Genomic DNA, 24,012 nt, shown 5'->3' with positions numbered 1-24,012 from the left:
AATTAACTTCAGATGTTGCTTTCCCTTCCTGAATAGATATACATTTGTTATTTCAATCTATGACAGATTTCCATACTTTGGAACCATATTAAAGCCCTTTGAAAGACAGTAGTGCTTTTCAAGGTTTTTTTTAATTTTAAAAAGACCAACTGATCATCTATCTCATGACTTAGTGGAATGTTGCCGTGTACAAATTAATTGCAATGTTTGCTTATGTTACAACGGCAGCATTATTTAAAAAGAACTTAAATCAGCTATACAACATTTTTAAAGTTCTGAGGTCATCTAAGTGCAAATATCAACTTTAAGCACATACTACATACAATGTGTATTTTTGTTTGGGGAGAAGCCTTAATTTCCAAAATTAACCTGGTTGTGGGGAAATCCAAAATAACAAATTAAATGAAACAATTAAGTAAAATGTCATTTACTCATTCTGTGTCCCAGTCCATTATTCCCTGAAATGAATGCCTGACATTTACTAGGATTCATGCTTACAAACCTACAGTGGGCTTGGGAGATATTGCAAGAACTCTTACTTTCAGCAGCCTCATGCTGTGACTACAGTTAGCAAGAATCCAGAATTAAATTTTATGGCTTAAACTTTCTATTGCTGCACATTATTAAAGTAAAACAAATATTGTCCATAAATTCCAGAAACACTTGTTTTGAGACTATTTGGAAACCCCACACAGTGCCTGTCAAGTCATGAAAGCGTAAGTGCGGAGTCTCAGCTGCTCCACCTGCCAGGTCTGTGCACTTCCTTTTCTCTGAAGAGGGCCGCTATAGCAAAAGACTAAGGTCGACATAGGTGCAATTTGGTTCAAAAGGAGCTTAGGCTGTCTTGTATCAGGTTTGAGTCACTTTTGCACAATAAGATGAATTATTGAAACTTGCACCATGAGCAACCCTGCCCACAATGCATAATGTAACCATTAAGTTGATATATAAAAGCAAGCTCCATTTATTCATTTAATATTTGCTTAGCTGGCAACGCTATTCATTTCAGCATTTGGTTATTAGTGAGAGGACTTGGAAAGATTGCCTTTAAGGATTTAGGATGGAGAACTTAAAAGGTTTTGTTTACACAGGATTATGAATATCTGAAGATGCTCTGAAAGAAGAGTCATTGGATCTGAAACGCTAACGCTGCTTTGTCTCCACAGGTGCTGCCAGACTTGCTGAGTTTTACCAGCAATTCTTGTTTTCACTTCTGATTTCCTGCACCTGGAGTTTTTGGTATTATGGATATCAAACCCAGAGTTACTAATTGAAATAGAGATCATATCAACTTTTGCAAATAGATTTGATAGATGTTTGAAGCAAAAGGTGACGATGAGGTATGAGAACGGGATGGGGACTGGGCTTAAAACCACTGGCCATGTGAGGCATAACGAGAAAAATTGTTGTTGTGTTGAGTGTTCTATATGTTATGTAATTGCAATGTTTTAGCAAAACCCCACAAAGTGTAGTGCTTTGTCTGCAAGCAATTTAGCGTACTGGCTCTAATTTTGAACAGTTGACCAGCCCTGCTTCATAAAAGAGAGTTGTACTTGCAAAGAAGACCACTATTCAGGTTGCTGAGTCTGCACTGGCATTCTGTCAAGCAAATTGATCAGTGACTTTCCACTCTAACATCTTGCGAATACAAGTTTATTTCACTCAAGTGCCCATCCAATTTCTTTTTCAAAATATTCATCATCTTCATCCACCCTCATTCTCCATGGAGTCCCATGTCCTTGCCTTTTTGCTGCATAAAAACAAACTCTTCCTTATCCTCTGAATCTCTTGCCCCAAACCATAAATTCATATATGCCCCAGTCCTTAGCTAATGGGACCAGTCAGCTTTTATTTACTGCGACTAAAGCTGCTGCTGTAATTTTGTACACAATTTATTAAATCTGTCAACTTCCTTTAATGAACAAAATCTGTTCAAATCATCTGCTATTCTGAGAGGGCAAAATTTTTCAGTTTAAGTTTTACTTAAGTGTGCTACATTTTGTAGTTGTCTCCAAGTATTATGACATGTTTATTGACTAGATGACTAGAAACTTCTGTAGTTTACTTGGAATTTTTTTGATCTAAGTGGGGGCACAAATCAGACTATAATATTTACCGCAATAAATTTTCAATAAGGCAGCTCTCTGTAATCTAAAATTAAAGCAATTATTATGTTTTTCAATCAGAATGGGTTTTTTTTCATTTCTACACTTCTGCAGTAATGGCTATTCCCCTGTTTTCACATGAGCCATTGCAGTGGGTGTATACCTGTTCAATTTCTTAGTGCTTTAATCACTTTTAAGATCTTATCATTCAAATGTGCAGGAAACTTGAAGCATGCTTACCATAAAACAAAGAAGTAACAATATCACTGCAGGTTCTAAAAGGCTGTTGATATCATGAACAAAGAGTTATCTAGTGTTGATCTGTTCATCCTCATTTATCCTGTAAAGTAATGAAGCAAACTTGTTCCAGTGACATTTGGCTTTAACAAAATTTAGATTTATGGACTTCTTTAAAAGTAATGTGGTGGACATCTGTCAGTGCTGATAAGAAACTGCTTTTTCTTTCTCCTCTCAGGTTTCTAGTCCGGCAATTGATAAGGATGTCTAGCGATCGTGCTTTGTTAAACAGGTTGGAGCAGAGAGCTGCTGAGGCTGACCAAGTTATTGAGTACCTGAAACAACAGGTCGCTTTACTTAAAGAGAAAGCAAGTAAGTTTGGAATGTTGCGCTCATTTATTCATTTATCTTTGTTGCCCTTTCCCCACGTGTTTTCTTCTTTCAGAATATCTAAAATAGCTTGCCATGCCACTTTGTGATTGGTAACTAGAAGGATGTGATTGTCGATCTAAATTATAAGATCTCACAACTGTTGAGTTCTGCTGTAAGGTTATCCAACAGGAGGCATGCTGCTAACAAAGAAATACCATGCCAGTGTGTTTCCTTACCAAAAGATTGAATTCATTTGTCTAGTTAAGAGTGCTTGTTGTGAATTCAATTCCAGCTGACTAGCTTATTAGCTAAGAACCAGGATCCCTTTGATACAATTTCTGGCAGTCTTAGAATTTTTTTTCTTTCAATATTAAAATATTGCATGGAAATCCTGCTTGTCTTATGTCTTTTGCAAACATGCTTATTCTTTTAAATTGTATAGAGCTAATAATGGGTTTAGGATTTATTTAAACTTTACTCGTATGGCATTTACTGTTAGTATAGCAATTTTTTCCAACATCTGTGTTGTAGTAGAGTTCTGTTTTAAAGGAATATTAATCCCTGATCTGTGCTGAGTCATTCAGTGGGAAAGCAGTACAACTCCTCTCAGTAATCCTCAGCAAAGAACAACAAAAATTTACATTTGTGCAAGACCTTTAATGTAATAACATGACCCAAGGTGCTTCACCAGACTACGTTAAAAGACAACCTGAGGTTGAGGCATGCAATGTTACCCTAGGGAAGATTTGGACAAAGAGGTAGATTTTTCAAGAGCCTCTTAAAAAGGCAGTGAGGTTTAGGGATTAAATTCCAGAGTTCAGGAACTAAGCAGCGTAAGTCCGTCTGCTAATTATGGAGTGTTGATTTTTGGAAATGCGCAAGGTCAGGATTGAGACTTGGAGGATTATAACCCAGGGAAAGGTTGCCGAGAAAAGTAGGAGCACATCAAGGAGAATCCGAAAAAGATTAAAACTTTAAGTTGCTGCTGAACTGGAAATCAGCGTAGGTTGGTGAATGTTGGGGTGACAGTGATCAGAGCCTGGTGCAAATTATGAAATGGGCAGCTGAATGTTGGATGAGCTTAAGTTGCCTGTGGGTGCTAGGTGCGAGACTGGACAGGAGAAGGTTAGAGTAATCAAGTTTAGACTTGATTAAGGCATTGAGCCCATCAGGTGAATTAAAGCAGGGTTGCAGTTGGTTGCTGGAATTCAGCAGTCTCGGTGATGGCAAAAATGTGGGTAAGCTTACATAGAACATGGAACAGTACAGCACAGTACAGGCCCTACGGCCCACAATGTTGTGCCGAACTTTTACCCTAATCCTAAGGTCTATCTAACCTCCACCCCTACCTTATACTATCATCCATATGCCTATCTAATAGCCACTTAAATGCCCCTAATGAGGCCGACTCCACTACCCTCTCCGGCAATGCATTCCACGCCCCGACTACTCTGAGTAAAGAACCTACCTTTGACGTCTCCCCTATATCTACCTCCACTCACTTTAAAACTATGCCCCCTCATAATAGCTACCTCCACCCTAGGAAAAAGTCTCTGGTTATCCACTCTATCTATACCTCTGATCATTTTGTACACCTCTATCAAGTCACCTCTCATCCTTCGTCGTTCTAAAGAGAAAAGCCCTAGCTCTCTCAACCTTTCCTCCATTCCAGGCATCATCCTGGTAAATCTCATCTGCACCTTTTCCAATGCTTCCACATCTTTCCTGTAATGAGGCGACCAGAACTGGACACAATACTCCAGATGTGGCCAAATCAGGATTTTGTATAGCTGGAGCGTAACTTCACGGCTCTTGAACTCAATCCCTCTATTAATGAAAGCTAACACACCATACTCCGTCTTAACAACTCTATCCACCTGGGTGGCAGCTTTCAGGGAACTGTGGACATGAACCCCGAGATCCCTCTGCTCCTCCTCACTGCCAAGAATCTTTCCGTTAACCCTGTATTCTGCTTTCAAATTTGTCCTTCCAAAATGAATCACCTCACACTTTTTTCAGCGTTAAACTCCATCTGCCACTTCTCAGCCCAGTTTTGCATCCTATCAATGTCTCTTTGTAACCTAGAACAGCCCTCCACACAATCCACAGCTCGACCCACCTTCGTAACGTCCGCGAACTTACTAATCCACCCTTCCATTCCTACATCCAAATTGTTTACAAAAATCACAAATAGAAGAGGACCCAGAACAGATCCTTGTGGTACACCACTCGTAACTGAGCACCGTTGAATAGTTTCTGTCCACTACCACCCTTTGTCTTCTGAGGGTCAGCCAATTCTGAATCCAATCTGCCACATTTCCCCCTATCCCATACCTCCTTACCTTCAGTATGAGCCTACCATGGGGAACCTTATCAAAGGCCTTACTTAAATCAATGTATACCGCATCCACTGCTCTATCTTCATCCACATGTTTGGTCACCTCTTCAAAGAATTTAAACAGATTATCTGTCAGCTCCTGAAAAATCAGTCAGAAATGCTGACACCACAGTCTATTGGGAGAACAGAAGGTTCAATTCCCTGACCGGGAATCGAACCAGGGCCGCGGCGGTGAAAGCACCGAATCCTAACCAGTAGACCACCAGGGTCTTACAAGCTCAGCTCGGGGCTAAATAGTACACCAAAAGGTGGAATTTGACCAGGGTTTCCCCTTCCCAAGTGCTTTGCAATAATGTGTGTTTTTTGTGTACATCAAGTGTGTGCAGGCTTGGCCATTGACGTTTCCCTGTTTTCTTTTCAAATTAATGTTAGTTGTCCACCCTCATGCCTAAAAATGACTTTTTGGTTGAGATGTCAGATGGTTGTTATCTGTAGGACTGCCTACCAGAAAAAAAATGCTGCTTTCAGTTTACAGCCATAAAGAAAACATTTTTGACCTAAGGTAGGACATTAATTTATTCTTAAATGTGCATTCATTAGGGATGTGATCAATTCTAAGTCCTCACTACAAGTCCAGCCAAGAATGATGTAAGAGTGAAATGATTAATACTCCTGAGTGAAACAAACTTTTGGCAGTCGTCATCTAGTTTCTAGTTGTGTGAGACCACAGTACAAGGTTGCCTATAACTAATTGGCAGTGATGTCATTCTAGTGCACTAAAGTTTTTCTTATTAGGTCAAACTAAGGAACATCAGTTATAATTTTTCCCAGGAGGCAGCAGTGGATTTATCACTGGATTGGGATGTTATACAACTGGTGATTCAAACAAAACCACTTTTCTCATTTTCTTAAACTAATGCAATATGGACGAAAAGGTCGCTGCGAACTTTATATATAGTGTAGTGACTGTTTAGTTTTGTGGTTGGTATTCTGTAAGAGCAACCTAACAGATTTTGAGAGGTAAGTGCCCCAAATTGGTGTTTTTGCTTGAAAGTTGCTTTTGCGAAGTGAAGTTCAGTTGTTGAATGCTAGTGAAGGTGGTTAGCAATCATAATCAAAGTGATCTATTACCTTGACCTCTAGTCATAGTTAGATTATGGCTTTTTCTCTGAAACCAATGAGCCTGTAGATTAATTGTAACAGAAAATAATTATTTATCTTGCAAGCAAGTCATGAGACTTTGGAAAGCCAAATGGAACATAAAGTTGCCACCTCTCTCTCTCTGTATTAGAAAAATAACTTTAGTGTCAGTGGGTAATGAAGACTTAGTAGGACAGACTTTGCATTCCATTTCGAGAAGAAAAAACATGCTATTCGAAATTGAAATAACAAATATAGGACTCATTAGATATCGTGGCTGATTGGCAAAATGTTGGTCTAGATCTGCTGTCACCAGTGTCAGGCTGAATGAGTGTGGAGGCAGTTCCTTTTAAAATCAAGATCCAAAAATTAGATTGTTCTACACCTCTCTGAGTCAGTGTTGAGCAATGGCTAGTCAATTGTAAGAGCTGGAGTCGAGCAACTCTTAAATTTTGTTTTGGAATGTGCAAGTGTTTTTTTTTGTGTTGGGTACCTTTTAAAATCTTTTGCATGTTGCACGTGCACAAGGTATTCATAGAGTCAACTGTATGACCTGTACACAAACTTCCAGATTGCTCCACATTTGCACAGGGAACATTGGTATTTGGGAACCTTTTATCTTTAGTAATTGAAGTTCCTTCTGCTTTCCCCCTCCTACACTTTTTTCCCTTTCTTCATCTTTGCAAGGGTAGCATTATCTCTGTTTTTGTCATTTCTTTATTCTGTAGGATTCTTTTCCTAGCTGACACAAGAAGCTATATTTATAGGTAATGCATTTTAGGACAAGGAGTCATTACATCAGTGTTTTACCGTTTTTCTTTCTAGATGGGCTGCCGCTAGAGTGTTGTGTCCTGTACTAGAATCCATATTGTAGGAGGGATATATTTGTACTGGAGTGGATGCAGAGAAGGTTTACTAGAATGTGGTCTTGAGTGGAGAGTTTTCAATTATGAAGAGATGGGCTAGAATGGGGTTGTTTGCCTGAGCAGAGGAGACTGGGAGAGGGACAGGACGGGACGTGATTGAGATGTATAAAATTATACAGGCCATGCGGTAGACAGGAAAAGACTTCTCCCCCTGGTAGAGCAATCAATGACCAGGGGCAGGAGGTTTAGAGGGATGTGAGGAAAATCTTTTCTCACTCAGATAGTGTTGGGAATCTGGAACTTACTGCCTGTAAGAATGGCAGGGACAGAAATTCTCAAATTTAAGTATTATTTAAGAATGCACTTGCAATGCCAAAGCATGCGAAGATATAGGCCAGATGTTGGGGTTTGGGAATATATACATAGGTGGTGGTTTTTGACTGACGTAGACCTAATGAGCTAAAGGGCCTTTTCTCTATGCTGTAAACCTCCATGAGTCTAGTTCCACCCCTTCTAGTGCTTCACATGATACATTGCTGCCTGTTCAAATGTCATGACACTACTCTGGAGTAGGTGGGACTTGAACCCAGACATTCTGGCCAAGAGGGAGAGGCACGAAGACTGTTTAAACATGCAAAGCGACCTCTCTTTTAAATAGAAGACTGGCATTGAGGCTGCAAATTATCTGCATATAACTTGCAACATGAGAGAATTATGCACTTAAACAACAAGATCATTCATATTTTAATAATGAAAAATATGTCTTCATAAAGATAAAACAAAGGAAATACATAAAAAAAACCAACTTCCAAACAAATGATCTCATTATTGCCTTGTTATGTGGGTTCATGTTAGAAATAAGTAGAAACATAAAATGTCAGAAAAGGAAATAGTAAGCAGAATTGCTTCCTGGTCGTACTTTGAAGACAATGCTTCAGAACAACAGACAAGTACACAATCTTGTCGACTCTAAACTTGCGTTAGTGTCAAGATGCCCTACCCGAGTTTCTATAGTACTTTTTTTTTGCAAATGCTGAGTTAATTAGAAGAAATTAAGATGCCAGTAGTGTCTCTAAGATTATTCAATCAATGAATATATACAGAAACATTTCGGACACTAGACATCTCGTGTGAGGCGCCAAGACAGGAATCAGTTCCAAAGGGTAAATTGAGGGTGCAAAAATGTGTACTTGCACCATCGTAACAAACTTTGAACTTGGAAAACAGTTCAGCTCAAGCATACTGTGATACAGTCTTGAATTATGTAAATATTCTAACTATACTACCTTGTTCAAATTATGTAGCTTAAAATGCGCTTGTATACTCATCAATATTTGATGTTAGGCCAACCGATTCTGTGCCCACTAGTTATCCATCTTTTAAAATTTATTTTCAAGACAAATGATACTTTTCTATTATGGTAAATTATTGAATTGGTTGTTTTCAGCTGGTTTAATATAATCTACTGGAAAATAACCCAAGATTTTGAGTGAATTGATGTGCTGAAAGAACGTTGACTTTGAAGTTTATCTATTTACTTCTGATGTAAGCTTCTTAACAGCATCTCCAACTAAAACTTATTTTGGCTACAATATTGAATGTTTTTGGCCAAAAGTAAATAATATATTTAATGTCTGCAGGTCTAATGAAAATGATTAAATGGTTAATTTAGAAATAATTGTTTCTGTAAAAATTGTGGTGATCACATGCTGTATTATAACCAATTAAGCTGTGACACTTATCTATTGAGCACTTTGGAGATACAAACTGATAAGGTGAATCATTCAAAACCAGCTTTTTATAAGTAGTAGCAAAACTTGTTAAATACCACAGTGGTTCATCAAGCTTGTGCAGTTATATATTTAAATATATAATGGCCCAGCTATTTACCCGAGAAGCAGGTCAGCATAGGAGGAGAAGGTAAGGGGTTAATAGGATGAACGTGGCTGCAGGACGGCCAGAACTGTGAGCTAAATTACCAGGCTAAAAAGTTTACACGAGGGATAGAGAAAACAGCAGAGGGGATGGAGTAGCATTACGGATTAGAAACAATCACTTCTTTGGTAAGGGAGGGTGTAACAAGGGGAAAACACCCAATCAAGACGTTATGGCTGGAACCAAGGAACCATAAAGGAACTAAAACCACAATAGGTATCATATATAGACCACTTAGTAGCAGCTAAGAAGTGCTCATTGCATAAATGCTGAAATTAGGCAACTCTTTACCAAAGGCAGAGTAGTATTAAAGGGGGATTTTAATCTTGACAAGGTGGGAGAGACGAGCACAGAAGGATGTGAATTTCTAGAGTATGTCTGGAATAGTTTCCTATGGTAATTTGCCTTCGATGTGATAGGGAACAAGTAATATTGGATCTATTGAACCTGATTTAATTAGTGACCTAGTTGTTTGTGAGCATTTTTCAAATAGTGATCATAACGTGATCGTGTTCCATGGAGTGTTTGTAAAAGATAAGCAAAGATCGGATACTAGAATTTTGGATTAAAGTGAGGCAGAGACTGTTTACAGTAAACTGGGAAACTGCTACTAGGTGAAACAGCCGAGGAGCAGTGGAGGCTATTCAAAGAAACAGTCAATGCTTTACGTGTACTCATGAGAAGGAAAAGCATCACCTCACAAAAAAACAGCCATGGGTATCTGAGAAGGTAATGGACAGCATAAAATTAAAATAAACAGCTTATAAAAGTGCAAAGAACAGTACAGATCCCACAGAATGGGACAAATGCAAAGATCAACAAAAGGCCACAGAGCAGTCTATGAGAACAGCTAAAAAGGAATATGAAAATAAATTGACAAGGGACATTAATGACAATAAGAAGAGATTTTGTAGTTGCATAAAGTGAAAGCAACTAGTTAAGAGTACTATTGATCCACTAAAAGCTGAAAGTGGAGATATTGTCAATGATCATGAGGAAATGGCAGACATGCTGACAATTTTTTCCTTCAGTATGCACAGGAGTAAAGGAGGACAGCTTGCTGAATGTTGCAAAGAAATTGAGATCAGGGCGAGGTCTAAATAAAGTTAGCTTACGTAAATCATCAATAATGGGGCAATTAATGGAACTGTGACAAAGTGTGACAAATACCAGAATCTGATGGTTTCCAACCGTGAGTGTTAAGGGAAGTAGGAGAGCACACTGCTGATGCCCTAACAATAATCTTTAAGTTCCCTGGATTCAGGAATTGTACCTCTGAGTTGGAATTTATTCATGTCACTCTGCTCTTGAAGAGGGGGTGACAGAGGGAAACCTGAGAATTACAGGTTAGTTAGCCTGGCGTCTGTGGTGGGGAACTTGTTGGAAATTGTCTATAATCATAGGATAACTGATCACCTCAAAATTTCAGTTAATCAGGGAGAGTCAGCATAGATTCATGAAGATAGGTCATGTCTGACAATCTCGCAGGGTTCATTTTGAAGAGGTGACAAAAGTGGTGAACAGAGGTAAGTAGATGGATATCTATATGGACTTCCAGAAAGACTTTGATGAAGTCCCACACTGTTAGCTGAAATGGAATTGAGAGCAAATTACTGACATGGATAGAAAATCAGTTGAGCAGCAGGGAGAAGAGAGTTGGAATAATGGGTAAGTACTCAAATTGGCAAGACATGACTAGTGGTGTCCTACAGGGATTTGTGTTGGGGTCTTAATTATTCACAATATTCATTAATGACTTGAGTAATTGCATTAAAGCATATATCCAAATTTGCTTACAACACAACTTGGGAGCTTTGTAGACATTGTTGATTACAGTTTAAAATTACACAGGATATTGATAGATTGAGCATATTGGCGAAGCTGTGGCAGGTGGATTTTAACATAAGCAAGTGTGAGGTTACCCATTTTGGGCCGAAACAGGATTGATCAGGCTGTTTTGTTTTCAGAAGGCACAAAGTTAAATACACTGGATGTCCAACGAGATTTAGCAGTTCAGGTATGTAGCTGTTTAAAATGCCACAGACAGGTTCAGAAAATAGTCAAGAAGGCTAATGGAATGCTGGCATTCAAATCGAAAGGACTGGAGTATAGGGATGTAAATGCTATACTGCACTTATACAAAACCCTGGTTAGACTCCAATCAGTACTGTGAGCAGATCTGGGGCACTATCACTTTGGGAAGGATATTTTGGCCCCAGAGGCAGTTCAGCTCAGGTTTACAAGGATGTTACCTGCTGCTCAAAATTAAATTGAGGAGAGATTAGACAAATTAGGCCTTTATTCTGTAGAATTTAGGAGGTTAAGGGTCATCAACGCACAGTCTTCAGGATATTACTAGGGAAAGACAGGGTAGATAAATATAAACATTTTCCTCTGGTTGAAGATTCTAGAATAGGGGCTTGGTCTAGAATTATGGCCAGACAATTCAGGAGAGATGTTGGAAAGCATTTCTACTCACAAAGAGTAGTGGATGTTTGTAACTGTCTTCCTCAAATGGCATTTGATTATGCTAATTCAATTATTAAACTTTAAATCTGAGACAAATTTTTATTAAACAAGGGTATCAAAGGATATGGGCCCAAGGCATGAGTTAGGCTACAGATCAGCCATGATCTTATTGAATGGTGGAACAAGCTCGAGGGATTGAATGACCTACTCCTGCTCCTGTGTTCCTAGAAAGTGGTTGGTGCTGAGCTGCCTTCTTGAATTATTGAAATCCATTTGATGTGGGTGTACCCAGAAACCTGTAGGGAGTGAGTTAAGGATTTTGAAGTAGCAACACTTCAGGAACAATGGTATGGTTTCAAATCAGGATGATGAATGGCTTGGAGGCGAAACTTGCAGGTGGTGATATTCCCATGTATCTGCTGGCCTTGACCTTCTAGATGATAGTGGCCATGGGTTTGGAAAGGAACCTTTGTTAATTTCTGCATTACATCTTGTAAATGGTACACACTACTGCTGCGACTGAGCATTGGTGGTGGAATCACTGTTTTTGGAAATCGTGCAAATCAAGTGGGCTGTTTATCTTGGATGGTGTCGAGCTTCTTGGATCTGCATTCATCCAGGCAAGTGGGGAGTATTCCATCACAGTCCTGATTTAGGGTCATAGCATCATACTTCATAGAAACGCCCTTCTGCCCAATTAGTCCACGCTGATCGTGTTCCCAAACTAAACTAGTTCCACCTGCCGTGTTTAGTGGACAGGCTGTAGTATTCCTAGCCTCTGACCTGCCCTTGTAGCCACAGTAGTTATATTGCTAGTCTAGTTCAGATTCTGGCCAGGATGTTGATAGTGAGGTAATTCGGTGATGGAATAGTCAGGGTGATGGAGCCTGAGGAGTAACCCAAATTGCAAAGGAGTTACGCTAGTAACAGGATGTAGAAAAGCTGCACGGGAGACTAGACGACAGGAGGAACAAATGCTTCGAATGCAAAATGATGCCAAAGACAAGGTTAAGGGCATTCTACTTGAATGCGCACATTTGTAGCAAGATAGATGATTTAAAGACACACACAAAGGCAAATGGTTATGATAATTGTCATTACAAAAATATGACTGTGTGGTGACCGGGGCTGGGAACTGAATATCCTTGCATATTCAATGTTTAAAAACGGCAGACAAAAAGTCAAACAAAGTAGGGTTGCGCTCATAATAAGAGATATTAGCAGTATGTTAGTAAGGGAGGATCTCAGTTTGGGAAAAATCAATGTGAAAAATCTTTTTGGATGATGCTAAGAAACAGCAAGTAGCAGCAAATATTGGTTACAGTTACTTATAGGCCACCCAAAAAGCAGTGCTGGTATGGGGCATGGTATAACTCAGGAGATGAGAGAAGTTTGTAGCATGTGTAACACAGCAATCATGAGTAACTTCAATCTGCAAATTGGCAGGGTAATGCAATTGAGCACTAAAGCAGTGGAGGTTGAGCTTCTGGAGTGTTTTAACCATGGTTTTCTAGAGCAGCATGTTGAAGAGCCAACTAGGGGATAGGTTATTTTGGATTTAGTACAATGTAATTTTTTTAAAAAAGTTAATCAATGTTGTTGTGAAAGCACCCTTAGGGGTGAGTGACCACAATATGATAGTTTCACACATAATGTAAAATTCTGAGGTAGCTCAATCTGTAGTGAGGGTGTTAGTTTTGAATAAGAAATTATGAAAGGATGAGCCACAAATTTGCTAAACTGGATTGGGAAAATACATTAAAAGGCATGGATCTACCTAGGCAATCAGCAGTCTTTAAAGAAAGCCAGTTGCACATTCCTTCAGGACACTAAAAGGTCAGCAAGCCATCGCTGACAAAGGAAGTTAAGTACTTTAATCTTATAAAGGAAAAGGCTTGTATAATGGCCACTAATAATAAATCTGAGGATTGGGAAGTTTCTCTAATATAGCAAATGAGAACCAAGAAGCTAATAGGAAAATTAGGAATAGAATGAATGCAGTTGAGCAAAAACATAAAAAAAGACTGTAAAACCTTCTACAGTTACGTAAAAAGGAAAGATTTGGCTAAGATGAATCAGGACAATTTATAATGGGGATTAGAGAAATGGCAGAGAAACTGATTGAATACTTGGTGTCTATTTTCCCTGTGATCAGTACAAGATGTTTTCTAGAATTGGAGATTTAAGTGACTGGGGAGAATGAGGAGTTAACAGAAATTATAAGAATGTTGTACTGACGAAACTATTGGGATTGAAAGTTGTAAAGTCCCCAGGACCTGGTAGTCACCTTCAACATTCCGAGAGGTGAATTATAATTAATGCATTGGTAATCATCATCCAAAATTCCATTGATTTTGAAAGGCTTCCAGCAAATTAGAAGGATGCATGTATTGTCACTGTTTATGAAAGGAGCAAGAAAAAATACAGGGGACTGCAGATATAGAAAAACCTTGCATCAGTTGTAGGGAAATGCTAGAATCTATCATAAAGGTTCTGATAAATGTACACTTGGACAAAAATGATCTGATTGGGCATGGCGAGGCATTGTGAATGGAAAATAGTGTTTGATAAACTTGTTGGAGTTTTTTGAGGATGTTAACAAAATTGATTAAAGGGGAGTTATTGGATGTAGTATATTTGGATTTTCACATGGCTTTTGAAATGTTCCCTTACAGGAGGTTAGCTAGCAAAATTTTAAGTACATGGTAGAGGATGTAATATACTGTCTTTGGATAACAGAGAAAATAGGGTGTGGCAGACTGTAACTAATGGGGTACTGCTGTACTTGTTCACAATAAATATCAATGATGTGGATATAGGAACCAAATGTAATATTTCCAAATTTGCAGATGAATAAAAAGCTAAGCAGGAATTTGTTGCCAGCAAGAAGTAAAGCATTTTCTGGAGGATTTTGACAGGGTTAGTGATTGGACAAGAGCGTAGCAGGTAGAACATAATGTGGAAAAATGTGAAGCTATCCACTTTGGTAGGAAAAACAGATGTGCAAAGTATTTCTTGAATGGCAAGATATTGGAAATTGTAGATGTGCGAATAGGCTTCAGTGTTATTTTCAATAAGCTGATGAAGGGTAACATGTAGCTGAGCAAGCTGTTAGGAAGGTGAATGAAGTGTCAACCTCTTATCACAGGAAGATTTGAGTGCAGGAGTAATGAAGTCTTGCAATAGTTACATTGGAGCTTGATTAGACTGCACCTGGAGTACTCTGCAGTTTTGTTTCCTCCCCTCAGTTAAGGTATTATTAACATTGAGAGAATGCAACAAAGATCCACCATACTTGTTCCCAGGATGGCAGGACTGTATTATAAAGAGAGAATAGGCAAACTGGGCCTGAATTCTCGAGTTTCGAAGGATGAGAGGTTGTCTGATTCATACTTGCAAAATACTTATAAGGGATAGACAAAGTAGATGCAGGCAAGATATTTTCCCTGGGTGGGGAATGTAGGCCAGGGTGCACAATTTAAAAACAGGGGATGCCATTTAGGACCAAGATGATAAGAATATTTTTTACTCCAAGGATTGTGAACCATTCTAATTCGCTTTCCCACAGGACTGTGGAAGCCTAATTTTTGAGTATATTTAAAGTAGCGATTGATAATCAAAAATGGATCAGTGGCAGGAAGAGTTATGGGGTTTGGATGGGTAAAGGCATTGAAGTATTCAGTCAGCCATGATTGCATGGCAGAGCAGACTGAATGGCCTTCCACTGTTCCTATGTTTCTATGATGAACTGTATTAGACATTGCCTTCCAATTTGGCACCTGGATTCCTATCCAGTGCCATCTTCTGTGTTACCTCGACTGTTGCCTAAGCAAAAGTAGTTTGCTTTCTCTTCAATCTACTTTCTAATGGACATATGCTTTTGAAAGAGACAACAAGGTGCAGAGCTGGATGAACACAGCAGGCCAAGCAGCATCATAGGAGCAGAAAGGCTGACGTTTCGGGCCTGGACCCTTCAGGGGTCAGCCTTTCTGCTCCTATGATGCTGCTTGGCCTGCTGTGTTCATCCAGCTCTGCACCTTGTTGTCTCGGATTCTCCAGCATCTGCAGTTCCTACTATCTCTGCTTTTGAAAGACCCAGTTTCCATCTGTGTGTACATTTTACATTCCGAAGTCTTCTAATTGTGTGAATTATCTGTTGATTTCTGACATAGGTTGAAACTTTTTCTGAAAGGATACATTAGAGTCAATGGTTTGCACGTACCAAACATATCCCATTAAAATATTGTGTTTCGGTTAATTCAGTCCTGCAGGCTTCCCAAAGGGAAGAAAAGAGACTTCGGGTTGAAAATGCAAAGTTGAAGAAAGAAATTGAGGATTTAAAACAAAATCTCATTGAAGCAGAAATCCGTAATGGAGGTAGGCCTTTGTACCACTAAGGAAGTTATAACTATAAGCTATGCATGCATTTGAATGATAGTCTACTTTTGTTAACTGAGACTGTTTGAATAATATGTCCTGTTTGTGGTTTGTTGGTACAATCACCATGGTCACCTGGAGCTTCCTTTCTTCGCTTTGGAGAGAAATTTCCCAGAGTCTTTTTCCTACTTCGGCCTTTGCTTTTTGCTTTTCCCTGGAGATGAGGTGGTTATGATGAGAGAAGTTACAGCCTTGCAAAATGTGATGAGCTGAATGAACAAGCTGGTTGTTAATAAAAGCAAAAGGCTGGGAATACCAAGCAGGTCTAGCAGCGTCTGTGGACAGAGAAACAGAGTTAATATTTGAAATTGTGACCTTTCGTCAGAAGATGATATTTTCCTGTCCTTTTTACAGATGTTCCCATGTAACTAGCATTTCTGAATTTCAGAGCAGGTTGCGTTCATAATGAGAGGATTAGAGTACAGGAGCAAGGATGTCTTGTTGCAACTGCACGGAGCATTGGTAAAGCCACACCTTGAGTATTTTAGTCTCCTTATCTGGGGAAGCATGCTCTGGCTACTGGGGAAGTGCAAAGAAGGTTTATCAGACTGATTCCTAAGATAATCGGGAAAGACTGGATCAGTTGAGACAATATTCACTTGAATTCAGAAGAATGTGAGGAATTTTATAGCAACCTTTTTAAAATTCTAAAACAATTAGACAGGGTAGACGCAGGAAGGTTGTTCTCAATGACTGGAGTCTAGAACTATGGATCAAAGTCTAAGGATGAGGGATAGGCCTTTTAGGACAGATGAGAAATTTCTTCACCCAGAGAGTGGTGAGCCTGCGGAATTCTCTGCCACAGAAAGTGGTTGAGGCCAAAACATTAAATGTTTTCAAGGAGATAGATTAATTCCTGTAGCCCGAAGAAGTATGAGAATATGAGGAGAAAGCCAGAATAGATGCGGAGTGAGATGAACAGAGATCGTTTTGACTAGTAGAACAGGCTCAAAAGGTCCAATAGTCTCAGTCTCCTGCTGCTCTTATATTCTGTTCCTATGTTCTGTTGACTCTGGTGGTTTATCTACAATGACTTCTCTGGTTCCTCTATATTTAGTTCACATTTACCCATCATTTCCACAATTCCACTGCTTATTTCATATCCCAATTGCAAGATTTTACATTAATCAGAGCAGTTAAGCAGGATACCTGAAGAAATTCTTGACACCATTTTGGCACAGCTTTTCTTTCTTTTGCCCAATTCAGATTTGATCCATCTATCATTTGCTTGAAGGATTTCCCAATGTTTATTGCATGAAACACCTTGTCTGAAGTTGAACTAAAATACAGTTTTATATCATGTCTGTTCTGTATGTATGCTAAGGTACTTTATTCAAAAATGAAACAATACAGAGTTTGTCAGACATGAGTTTCCTTGTTTAAAGCCATGCTGACTCCTGGAAGTTACATATCCCTAAAATTTAACCACCTTCTGCCAATTTTGTCATAGCATGTTTATTGTACGTTATAAGCGTGGAACTAATTCAATTTTCAGCGAATTTAAGATCATGTAATTAGTGACTTTTTTAAAACCTTTTCACAACTCTTGCACTTGAAAAATGTTTTCTTTCTTTGTCTTGATTTTTTGCTGTTTTCTAAAATCCATAAATTTCTGCTTAGCGAGTTTCAGCCCCTTCTATGTTTCTCTCAAGTTGTTCTTCATGCTGGTGTTTGGTATCCTTAGCTTGGTGTTTAAATTACTTAATTTCTCTGAAACTTTAAATTATTTTACCTGTCGTCCATCTTGAGCTTCATACCTTGATTAGTGGCAAATTCGGTGTTGGACCTTTAGAACCAAATAATTTATACGTTTAAATGGGAGAGGGTTCCTTTCGTTAATCATTTGCTAATGAATTAAATGTTTCTATCAGTTAATTATGGGAGATATAATTTTATTCTTATCAAATTTAGCAAAGAATTTCCTGATCTCTCTCTCTCTCTTTGATTCAAATTATAACAGGTAGTTTTATTTTTCTTTAATCAACTTTTTGTATTCAGAAAAGCATCAACCATTTAATTAAGTTCTTAACTATACTTTTCACTCAAGCATCCTTGTATAATATAATCATTGGTTTGATTGCAGATTCTGGACTACAAAATGTCTAAAATGTTAGGAAGAGAAGTTAAGCACTTGTAATCAATTTCTGATCTTACTTACTGAAACCAAAACAGAGAGAAATTCAGATATTTAATAATGCCTTTTATGTTTTTAAGGTAACCCAAAGCAATTAATGACCAATGAAGTATCTTCTTACAGTGGAGTCATTGATTTTACACAGGGAAATGCAACAACCAAATCATGCATAGCCAGGCCCAAATCAGTGTGTTTTAATGTTCAATTAGAGAGATTGCTGATCAGAATGCTGGGAAATCTCTGAACGTTGCAAGTGAATTTTTTACATTCATCTGATTAAACAGATGAGGGCTTAATGATTTCGCTTGTAAATCTGCAGCACACCCAAGACTATATCTTCAAACCTCTGGAGTGGGATTTGAACCCATTAACTTGATTCCGAGCCACCACTGACACTCCTGTTTGCGCAATGGTGGTTGAGGTTGAAAACAACATTGTCTTTGATTTTTTTTTTAAATACGCTTTTGTAGGTTGTCATAACTAAAGTTCTCTGGCCAGTTGTTCAGTGGATCAAGCCAGCACTTCTGCTGAGTGAACTGCTGTCTTGGATCACTTCTAGTAACCCATTAATTAATTTTCTGATCCCTTCTGGTAATTAAGTTCATCTCCCAGTCCTTTTCCTTACGTTCCACCATAATTTGTGCAATGCATCTGTTTCACATCACTTGACTCTCTTGTCTCTTCAGGATGTCTTGCAATATATCATAGAGTTATCCAGTCTTGGCTTATTTGACACTAAAAGCTAACCAACTAACAATGGTCATTGGAGATAATTGTAGAAATAATATTTCCATTCTCTAGGGCTTTTATCCATTTGTGAAGAAACTGATTTATTTCTGCTGGCAAGGAATATTTTATAACTCATTCATTCCTTTAGATCTGGAAAACCATCTTGATTTAATTATGCTTGTTGCGTTGATGTCTTTCATAAAATACGTGCGTACCATTAGGTTTGATTAGACTAAAACAATGCACTCCCACTGTATTTCTACTCAAAACTACTGAAGTAAAGGAACTAATTGTGACCGTGTTGAAAAGCATCAATTGTCTTCCAGCCCATCCAGCAGCTACTGGTCATTTGCTTCATTAACATTTTGCAATGTCTCCTCCTGCAATGTCGCATTGACGCCGTTCCCACTTCTCTTTTAACACAAATCTGTGATAAAGAAAGAGGAATCTGTTATATAATTCCCTACATGATTGCATGACATACCAAAGTGCTTATAGCCAATTCTGTACTTACTTTGAAATATAGTTAGATACTTGCAATCTAAGAAATGGGTAGCCAATTTGTACATAGCCACTTCTAACAAATGCCAGTTTGGTAATGGCCAGATAATCTGATTCCTCAATTGTGATTGAGGGACAAATAGTGCCCAGGACACCTGGGATAACTAGGAATGTAAGCAGCTAAGATCTTGAGCCTGTTCCACTGTCATTTTGTGAACTGTTTCCATATACCCACTGTTGCCCCATATTGTTTAAAATCTTTGGTTAACCAAAGTCCATTGATATCAGAATACAGGTTTTTTGTGGTGCAGTGGTAGTGTCCCTATTTCTAGGTCAGAAGACGAACATTCAAGTCCCCCCTGCTTCAGACTGTGTCATAACAAGTATGAACAGATTGATTCGAAGTATTTAAGATTTTATCTCGGATTTTAAATTAACTATTTACTTAAAATCAATTGCCATTTACAAAGGAGAATTCCAAGCATCGCCCACCCTTTGTGAGCAGGAGTATTTCATTAAATGTCCAGTTTCAGTTCTTTGATTATTCCTCCTACTCAAGATTTCTCAACAAATGGAAGTAATTTCTCTCTTTAACCTATTTGTTTCCCTAAATATCTTTAAAAACTTTGATCAAGTTGCCATTTAATGTTCTAATTTACAAGGAATTTAAGCCTAGCTTTTGTAATTTCTCCTTATGATGTATCTTTGGAGTCCAAGTATCGTTCTGAGAGACTTGTGATGCAATCTGTGCACACTGCCTAGAGTGTACTGCACAGAAAAGCTCAACATACTCTGAGCAACTGAACCAAGGCTTTGTAAAGCTAAAGCATGGCTTCTATTCCCTTGTCTTGATATCCAGAAGATTGGAATGTCAGTATTCCTTTAATCTTTTGATTTTTTTTTTTGTGTTGTTCATGGTATTTTGGTCTATACATCAGGATGCTTAAGTCTCTATCGACCTCCAGCCTTTTGCCACTTGTAACGTACTTTATTTGCTACAGATTTGTCCATTCACCTAATTTATCAGTGTCTCCTTGATACCTTATACTTTCTACTACAGTCCTTATTTGATAAGCAATTTTGTACATGTAGCTTTCTGTTCCATCATCTCTCTAAAAGGCTGAAGTCTGAAAGTAAAATTCTTGAAGCTCACTGTCTTACTATTACCTTGTGTGCGAGGTATGGATCCCATGCTTCTTGTTAGTATGTTTAAATTCATGTTTTCTGATGAATGGCATTACATTGGGAGCACATTATGGTATTTGGAGTAACTGTTTCAAGATTCTTCAATTATCCAAACTAATTTGTCAACTCCTGAAGTCTATAAATGAAAGACGCTATATCTGTGCCATTCATGTTGATTTCTGTAACCTCTCTAACATGAAAATGTTTAAATTCCAGTGAAACGAGTTCCACTTCCAACAGCAGCTTCAGTTCAGTCCTGTTCTGCAGCATCTATGTCTCCAACAACTGCACTGGCTACTCCAACTGCAGCTGAACAAACACCAGAAGTGAATGAAAACAAGAAAAAGAAAGATAAACCGGATAAGAAGCCAGACAAGAAAGGTATTCTGAGCAGTCTGTGCTATAATATGGTATTAAAGTATAGATTGAAAAACTTAGTTAAATATTCACAAGATTATAGAAAAATTAAAGAACAATCTCCAATACTTATTGCACTTTATCACATTGTTAGACACCCCAAAGAAGAAGTTTGAGGAAAAGGAGGGGACACAAAGATGTGGCCAAAGTGAACACCCTAGGAGGCGTTCTTGACATTGAGCAGTTTAGGGATGACTTCAGAAGATCCTAATGTGCGTATGGACGAGTGACAGACTACCAATAGTAAATGGAAGAAGCATGCAGCATGTGCGCAGATCGTATGCAGAAGCATCATGGTGGAGGAGATCACCAACATAGTGGAATTTGAAAAGGAGGAAAATTTTGAAATCCTGCGGCTTGTAGATGTGATATGGGGTTTAGCCTGTCAGCTGAGGATCACATACCAAACCAAATTATTGACTAGAGTAAACATCTGAAAAACCGACAACGCAAATGCAGAGTTTCTGGTAGAAGTTAAAAAGACATTAGGTTTGATGCTGCTAATAGGCAAGTAATTATGCAGAACAATGACTGTTGTGGATGATGGTAGCAAGGTGAAACTGAATATAATCAGGTGGCATGGAGCAGCACGGTGGCTCAGTGGTTAGCATTGCTGCCTCACAGTTCCAGGGACTTGGGTTCTATTCCACCCTTGGGTGACAGTCTGTGTGGAGTTTGTATGTTTTCCCCGTGTCTGTGTGGGTTTCCTCCGGGTACTCCAGTTTCCTCCTACAGGCCAGGGATGTGCAGGCTAACTGGTTTGGCCATGGGAAATGCAGGGATGCAGGGTTACAGGGATAGTTTAGCTGGTTGGGTCTGGGTAGAATGCTCTTTGGAGGGCTGTTGTGGAATCAACGGGCCGAATGGCCTGCCATACTGTAGGGATTCTGCGATTCATATGTACTGCTTTGACTTGACTTGAACAAAAGAGTATTTGCAACAATTGATATGGGAATTTGAACTTTCTTGGCCTTAGTGTTAGGAAGTGTAATGCAAACCGAAGGGGAGGTGATGGCCTAGTGGTATTGTCGCTGGACTGTTAATCCAGAGACCTGGATAATGTTCTGGGGACCCGGGTTCGAATTCCGCCATGGCAGATGGTGGAATTTGAATTTAATAAATATCTGGAATTAAGAATCTAATGATGGCCGTGAATCCATTGTTAATTGTCGGGAAAAACCCATCTGGTTCACTAATGTCATTTAGGGAAGGAAACTGCCATCCTTACCTGGTCTGGCCTATATGTTGACTCTTAAGTGCCCTCTGGGCAATTAGGGATGAGCAATAAATGCAGCCTAGCCAGCAACACCCTCATCCTGTGAATGAATACAGAAAAAAAAATCTGTACTTTGAGCCAGTGAAGTTGTGTGGATTCTAAGTTATATGATGCACTGACATACACTGTGAATGCACCCTTCAGTTCATACTGAGTTGCATATTCGTTTGGAAAATGCAATGACAAGATATCAGAATGGGAATATTAGGAAGGATGAACTGGATGTCGAAGCAGACCTTCTCTATGAGCGCATCCTGCTTAAGAGCAGTACGAGTTATATCCAAAAATTAGATATCACCCCAGTGAAACTGTGTACACATGCATGCTAAACTGCAGTTAAACCTTAACAATCCCATGACCACTGAATCAGATAAAAGCTCTGCAGTCCTGCCACACGGTTGTGAATGATGGTGAATAATTAAATAACTAATGGGCTTCAGAAACCTTCTTCTCTTCAGTCCAAGCTTGAGAGTGTAAAGTGCAAGTGTTTCCAACTTTTCATTTCCTTCCTGAGATCCTCATTATCACAGAAGCCCATCTTCGATCAATTCGATTTATTGCACATGATATCAGGAAATGGTTAAGAACGCACTTAGTTGTTGTGTTGAAGACTTGAACTCTTGGACCAGCTGCCTCACTGAGCGAACCTGTTCCAGTAGAGCTACAACGTCACTTTGGTGATTGAGAGTAGGTGGAAGAGTGGGTAATCGACTCAGTTGGATTTTCCATGCTTTTTGTGGCCTGGGGCAGTCGACAGAAAATGTGGGGAATTGTCCAGGTAATCTTGCAAATAATATTTGCTTGGCATCATTCAGCTCTAGACTTCATTATAGCCTTTGCCCACTATGAATTCCAGAGGTGTGGTGAACATATCTGACCTTGACAGAGGGTTGCATTTGAGGCCCCTAGTAAAGTTGAAGGCAATGGTAATTGTAAGAGGCTGGATAATTTCCCACCGTTTGGGGGCTTAACTGGCGCAAAGAAAGATGGTTGTCATTTTTAGAAGTCAATCATCTCAATGCCTTGATACTGCTGCAGAAATTCTTCATGGCAGCATCCAAGACAGAAACAATTTTCAGCTGCTTTCTCAATTCTTTAACAGTGGGAATCCTTACAATTATGCAATGTTCGGTCCTATTTGCAACTCTGTTCATCCCTGCATGCCAAAGACTTGGATGATGTCTAGGCTGGGGTAGATATTTAATCTAGATGTTACTTGACGTTAATGTCAAGAAATATATTTCCAACAAAAGGATCTAAGCACCTGCTCTTAACGTTAAGTGATGGAATCATCATTAAATTCCCTGCTATCCTGCGAGTCACCACTGATCCAAAACCTCACTGGACTGGCCATCTGTAAATATAATAGTTATAATAACAGAACAGAGGCTGGGCTGGGAAATTTGTGGTGAATGACCTCAGCTCCTCTCTCAGCTTTTTCACTACCTACAAGACATAAGTTAGGTATATGAAGGAATACTGTCAATTTGCTGAGATGCGTGCAGTTCAAGCAATACATAAGACCCTTGACGTTATTTAAAACAAAAACTTTGCTTAGTGCTGCATTGACCACCCTAAACATTGAATCCTGACCATAACTATACTATCTACAGGATGCACTACATTAAGTCAACAAGATTTCTTCAATTGTACCTCGCAAAACTCTGATCTCTGCCACATAGTAAGAAAGGACATCAGACATAAGAGGTTGAAGCCAAAAGCCATTTTGACCTAGAAGTAGTTTGCCTTTCCTTCAGCCTCACTAAAAATAATGTAACAGCTTCTCATCAGGACTGTGAGTGCCTTTTTCATCTTGTGGACTGCAGTGGTTTAGAAAGGTGGCCCACCAACACATTCTTTAAAAGGCAACT

General features: G+C 38.9%; 1 protein-coding gene across 1 annotated transcript; it reads left to right on the top strand.

The window, feature by feature from the left end:
- The first annotated feature begins 1,335 nt into the window (after positions 1-1,335).
- aimp1a (aminoacyl tRNA synthetase complex interacting multifunctional protein 1a) lies at positions 1,336-22,470 on the top strand. The gene is made up of 5 exons (XM_048611216.1): positions 1,336-1,340; positions 2,581-2,714; positions 15,726-15,839; positions 20,665-20,829; positions 22,286-22,470. Exons 1-5 carry the CDS (start codon positions 1,336-1,338, stop codon positions 22,468-22,470), a joined length of 603 nt encoding a protein of 200 aa, XP_048467173.1.
- The last annotated feature ends 1,542 nt before the right edge of the window (positions 22,471-24,012 follow it).

The sequence above is a fragment of the Rhincodon typus genome, chromosome 1 (genome assembly GCF_021869965.1).
Source record: "Rhincodon typus isolate 14 chromosome 1, sRhiTyp1.1, whole genome shotgun sequence".
Lineage (NCBI taxonomy): Eukaryota > Metazoa > Chordata > Chondrichthyes > Orectolobiformes > Rhincodontidae > Rhincodon > Rhincodon typus.
Note: the sequence above shows the minus strand (reverse complement) of the source record. Positions and strands in the feature narration are given on the sequence as shown.

Bases quoted from the DNA above. Each gene is read 5' to 3' on its own strand.
- aimp1a (XM_048611216.1), top strand. The intron at 2,715-15,725 runs GTAAGTTTGGAA...CGGTTAATTCAG, and splicing joins TTTACTTAAAGAGAAAGCAA to TCCTGCAGGCTTCCCAAAGG. The intron at 20,830-22,285 runs GTATTCTGAGCA...TGCACCCTTCAG, and splicing joins TAAGAAGCCAGACAAGAAAG to TTCATACTGAGTTGCATATT.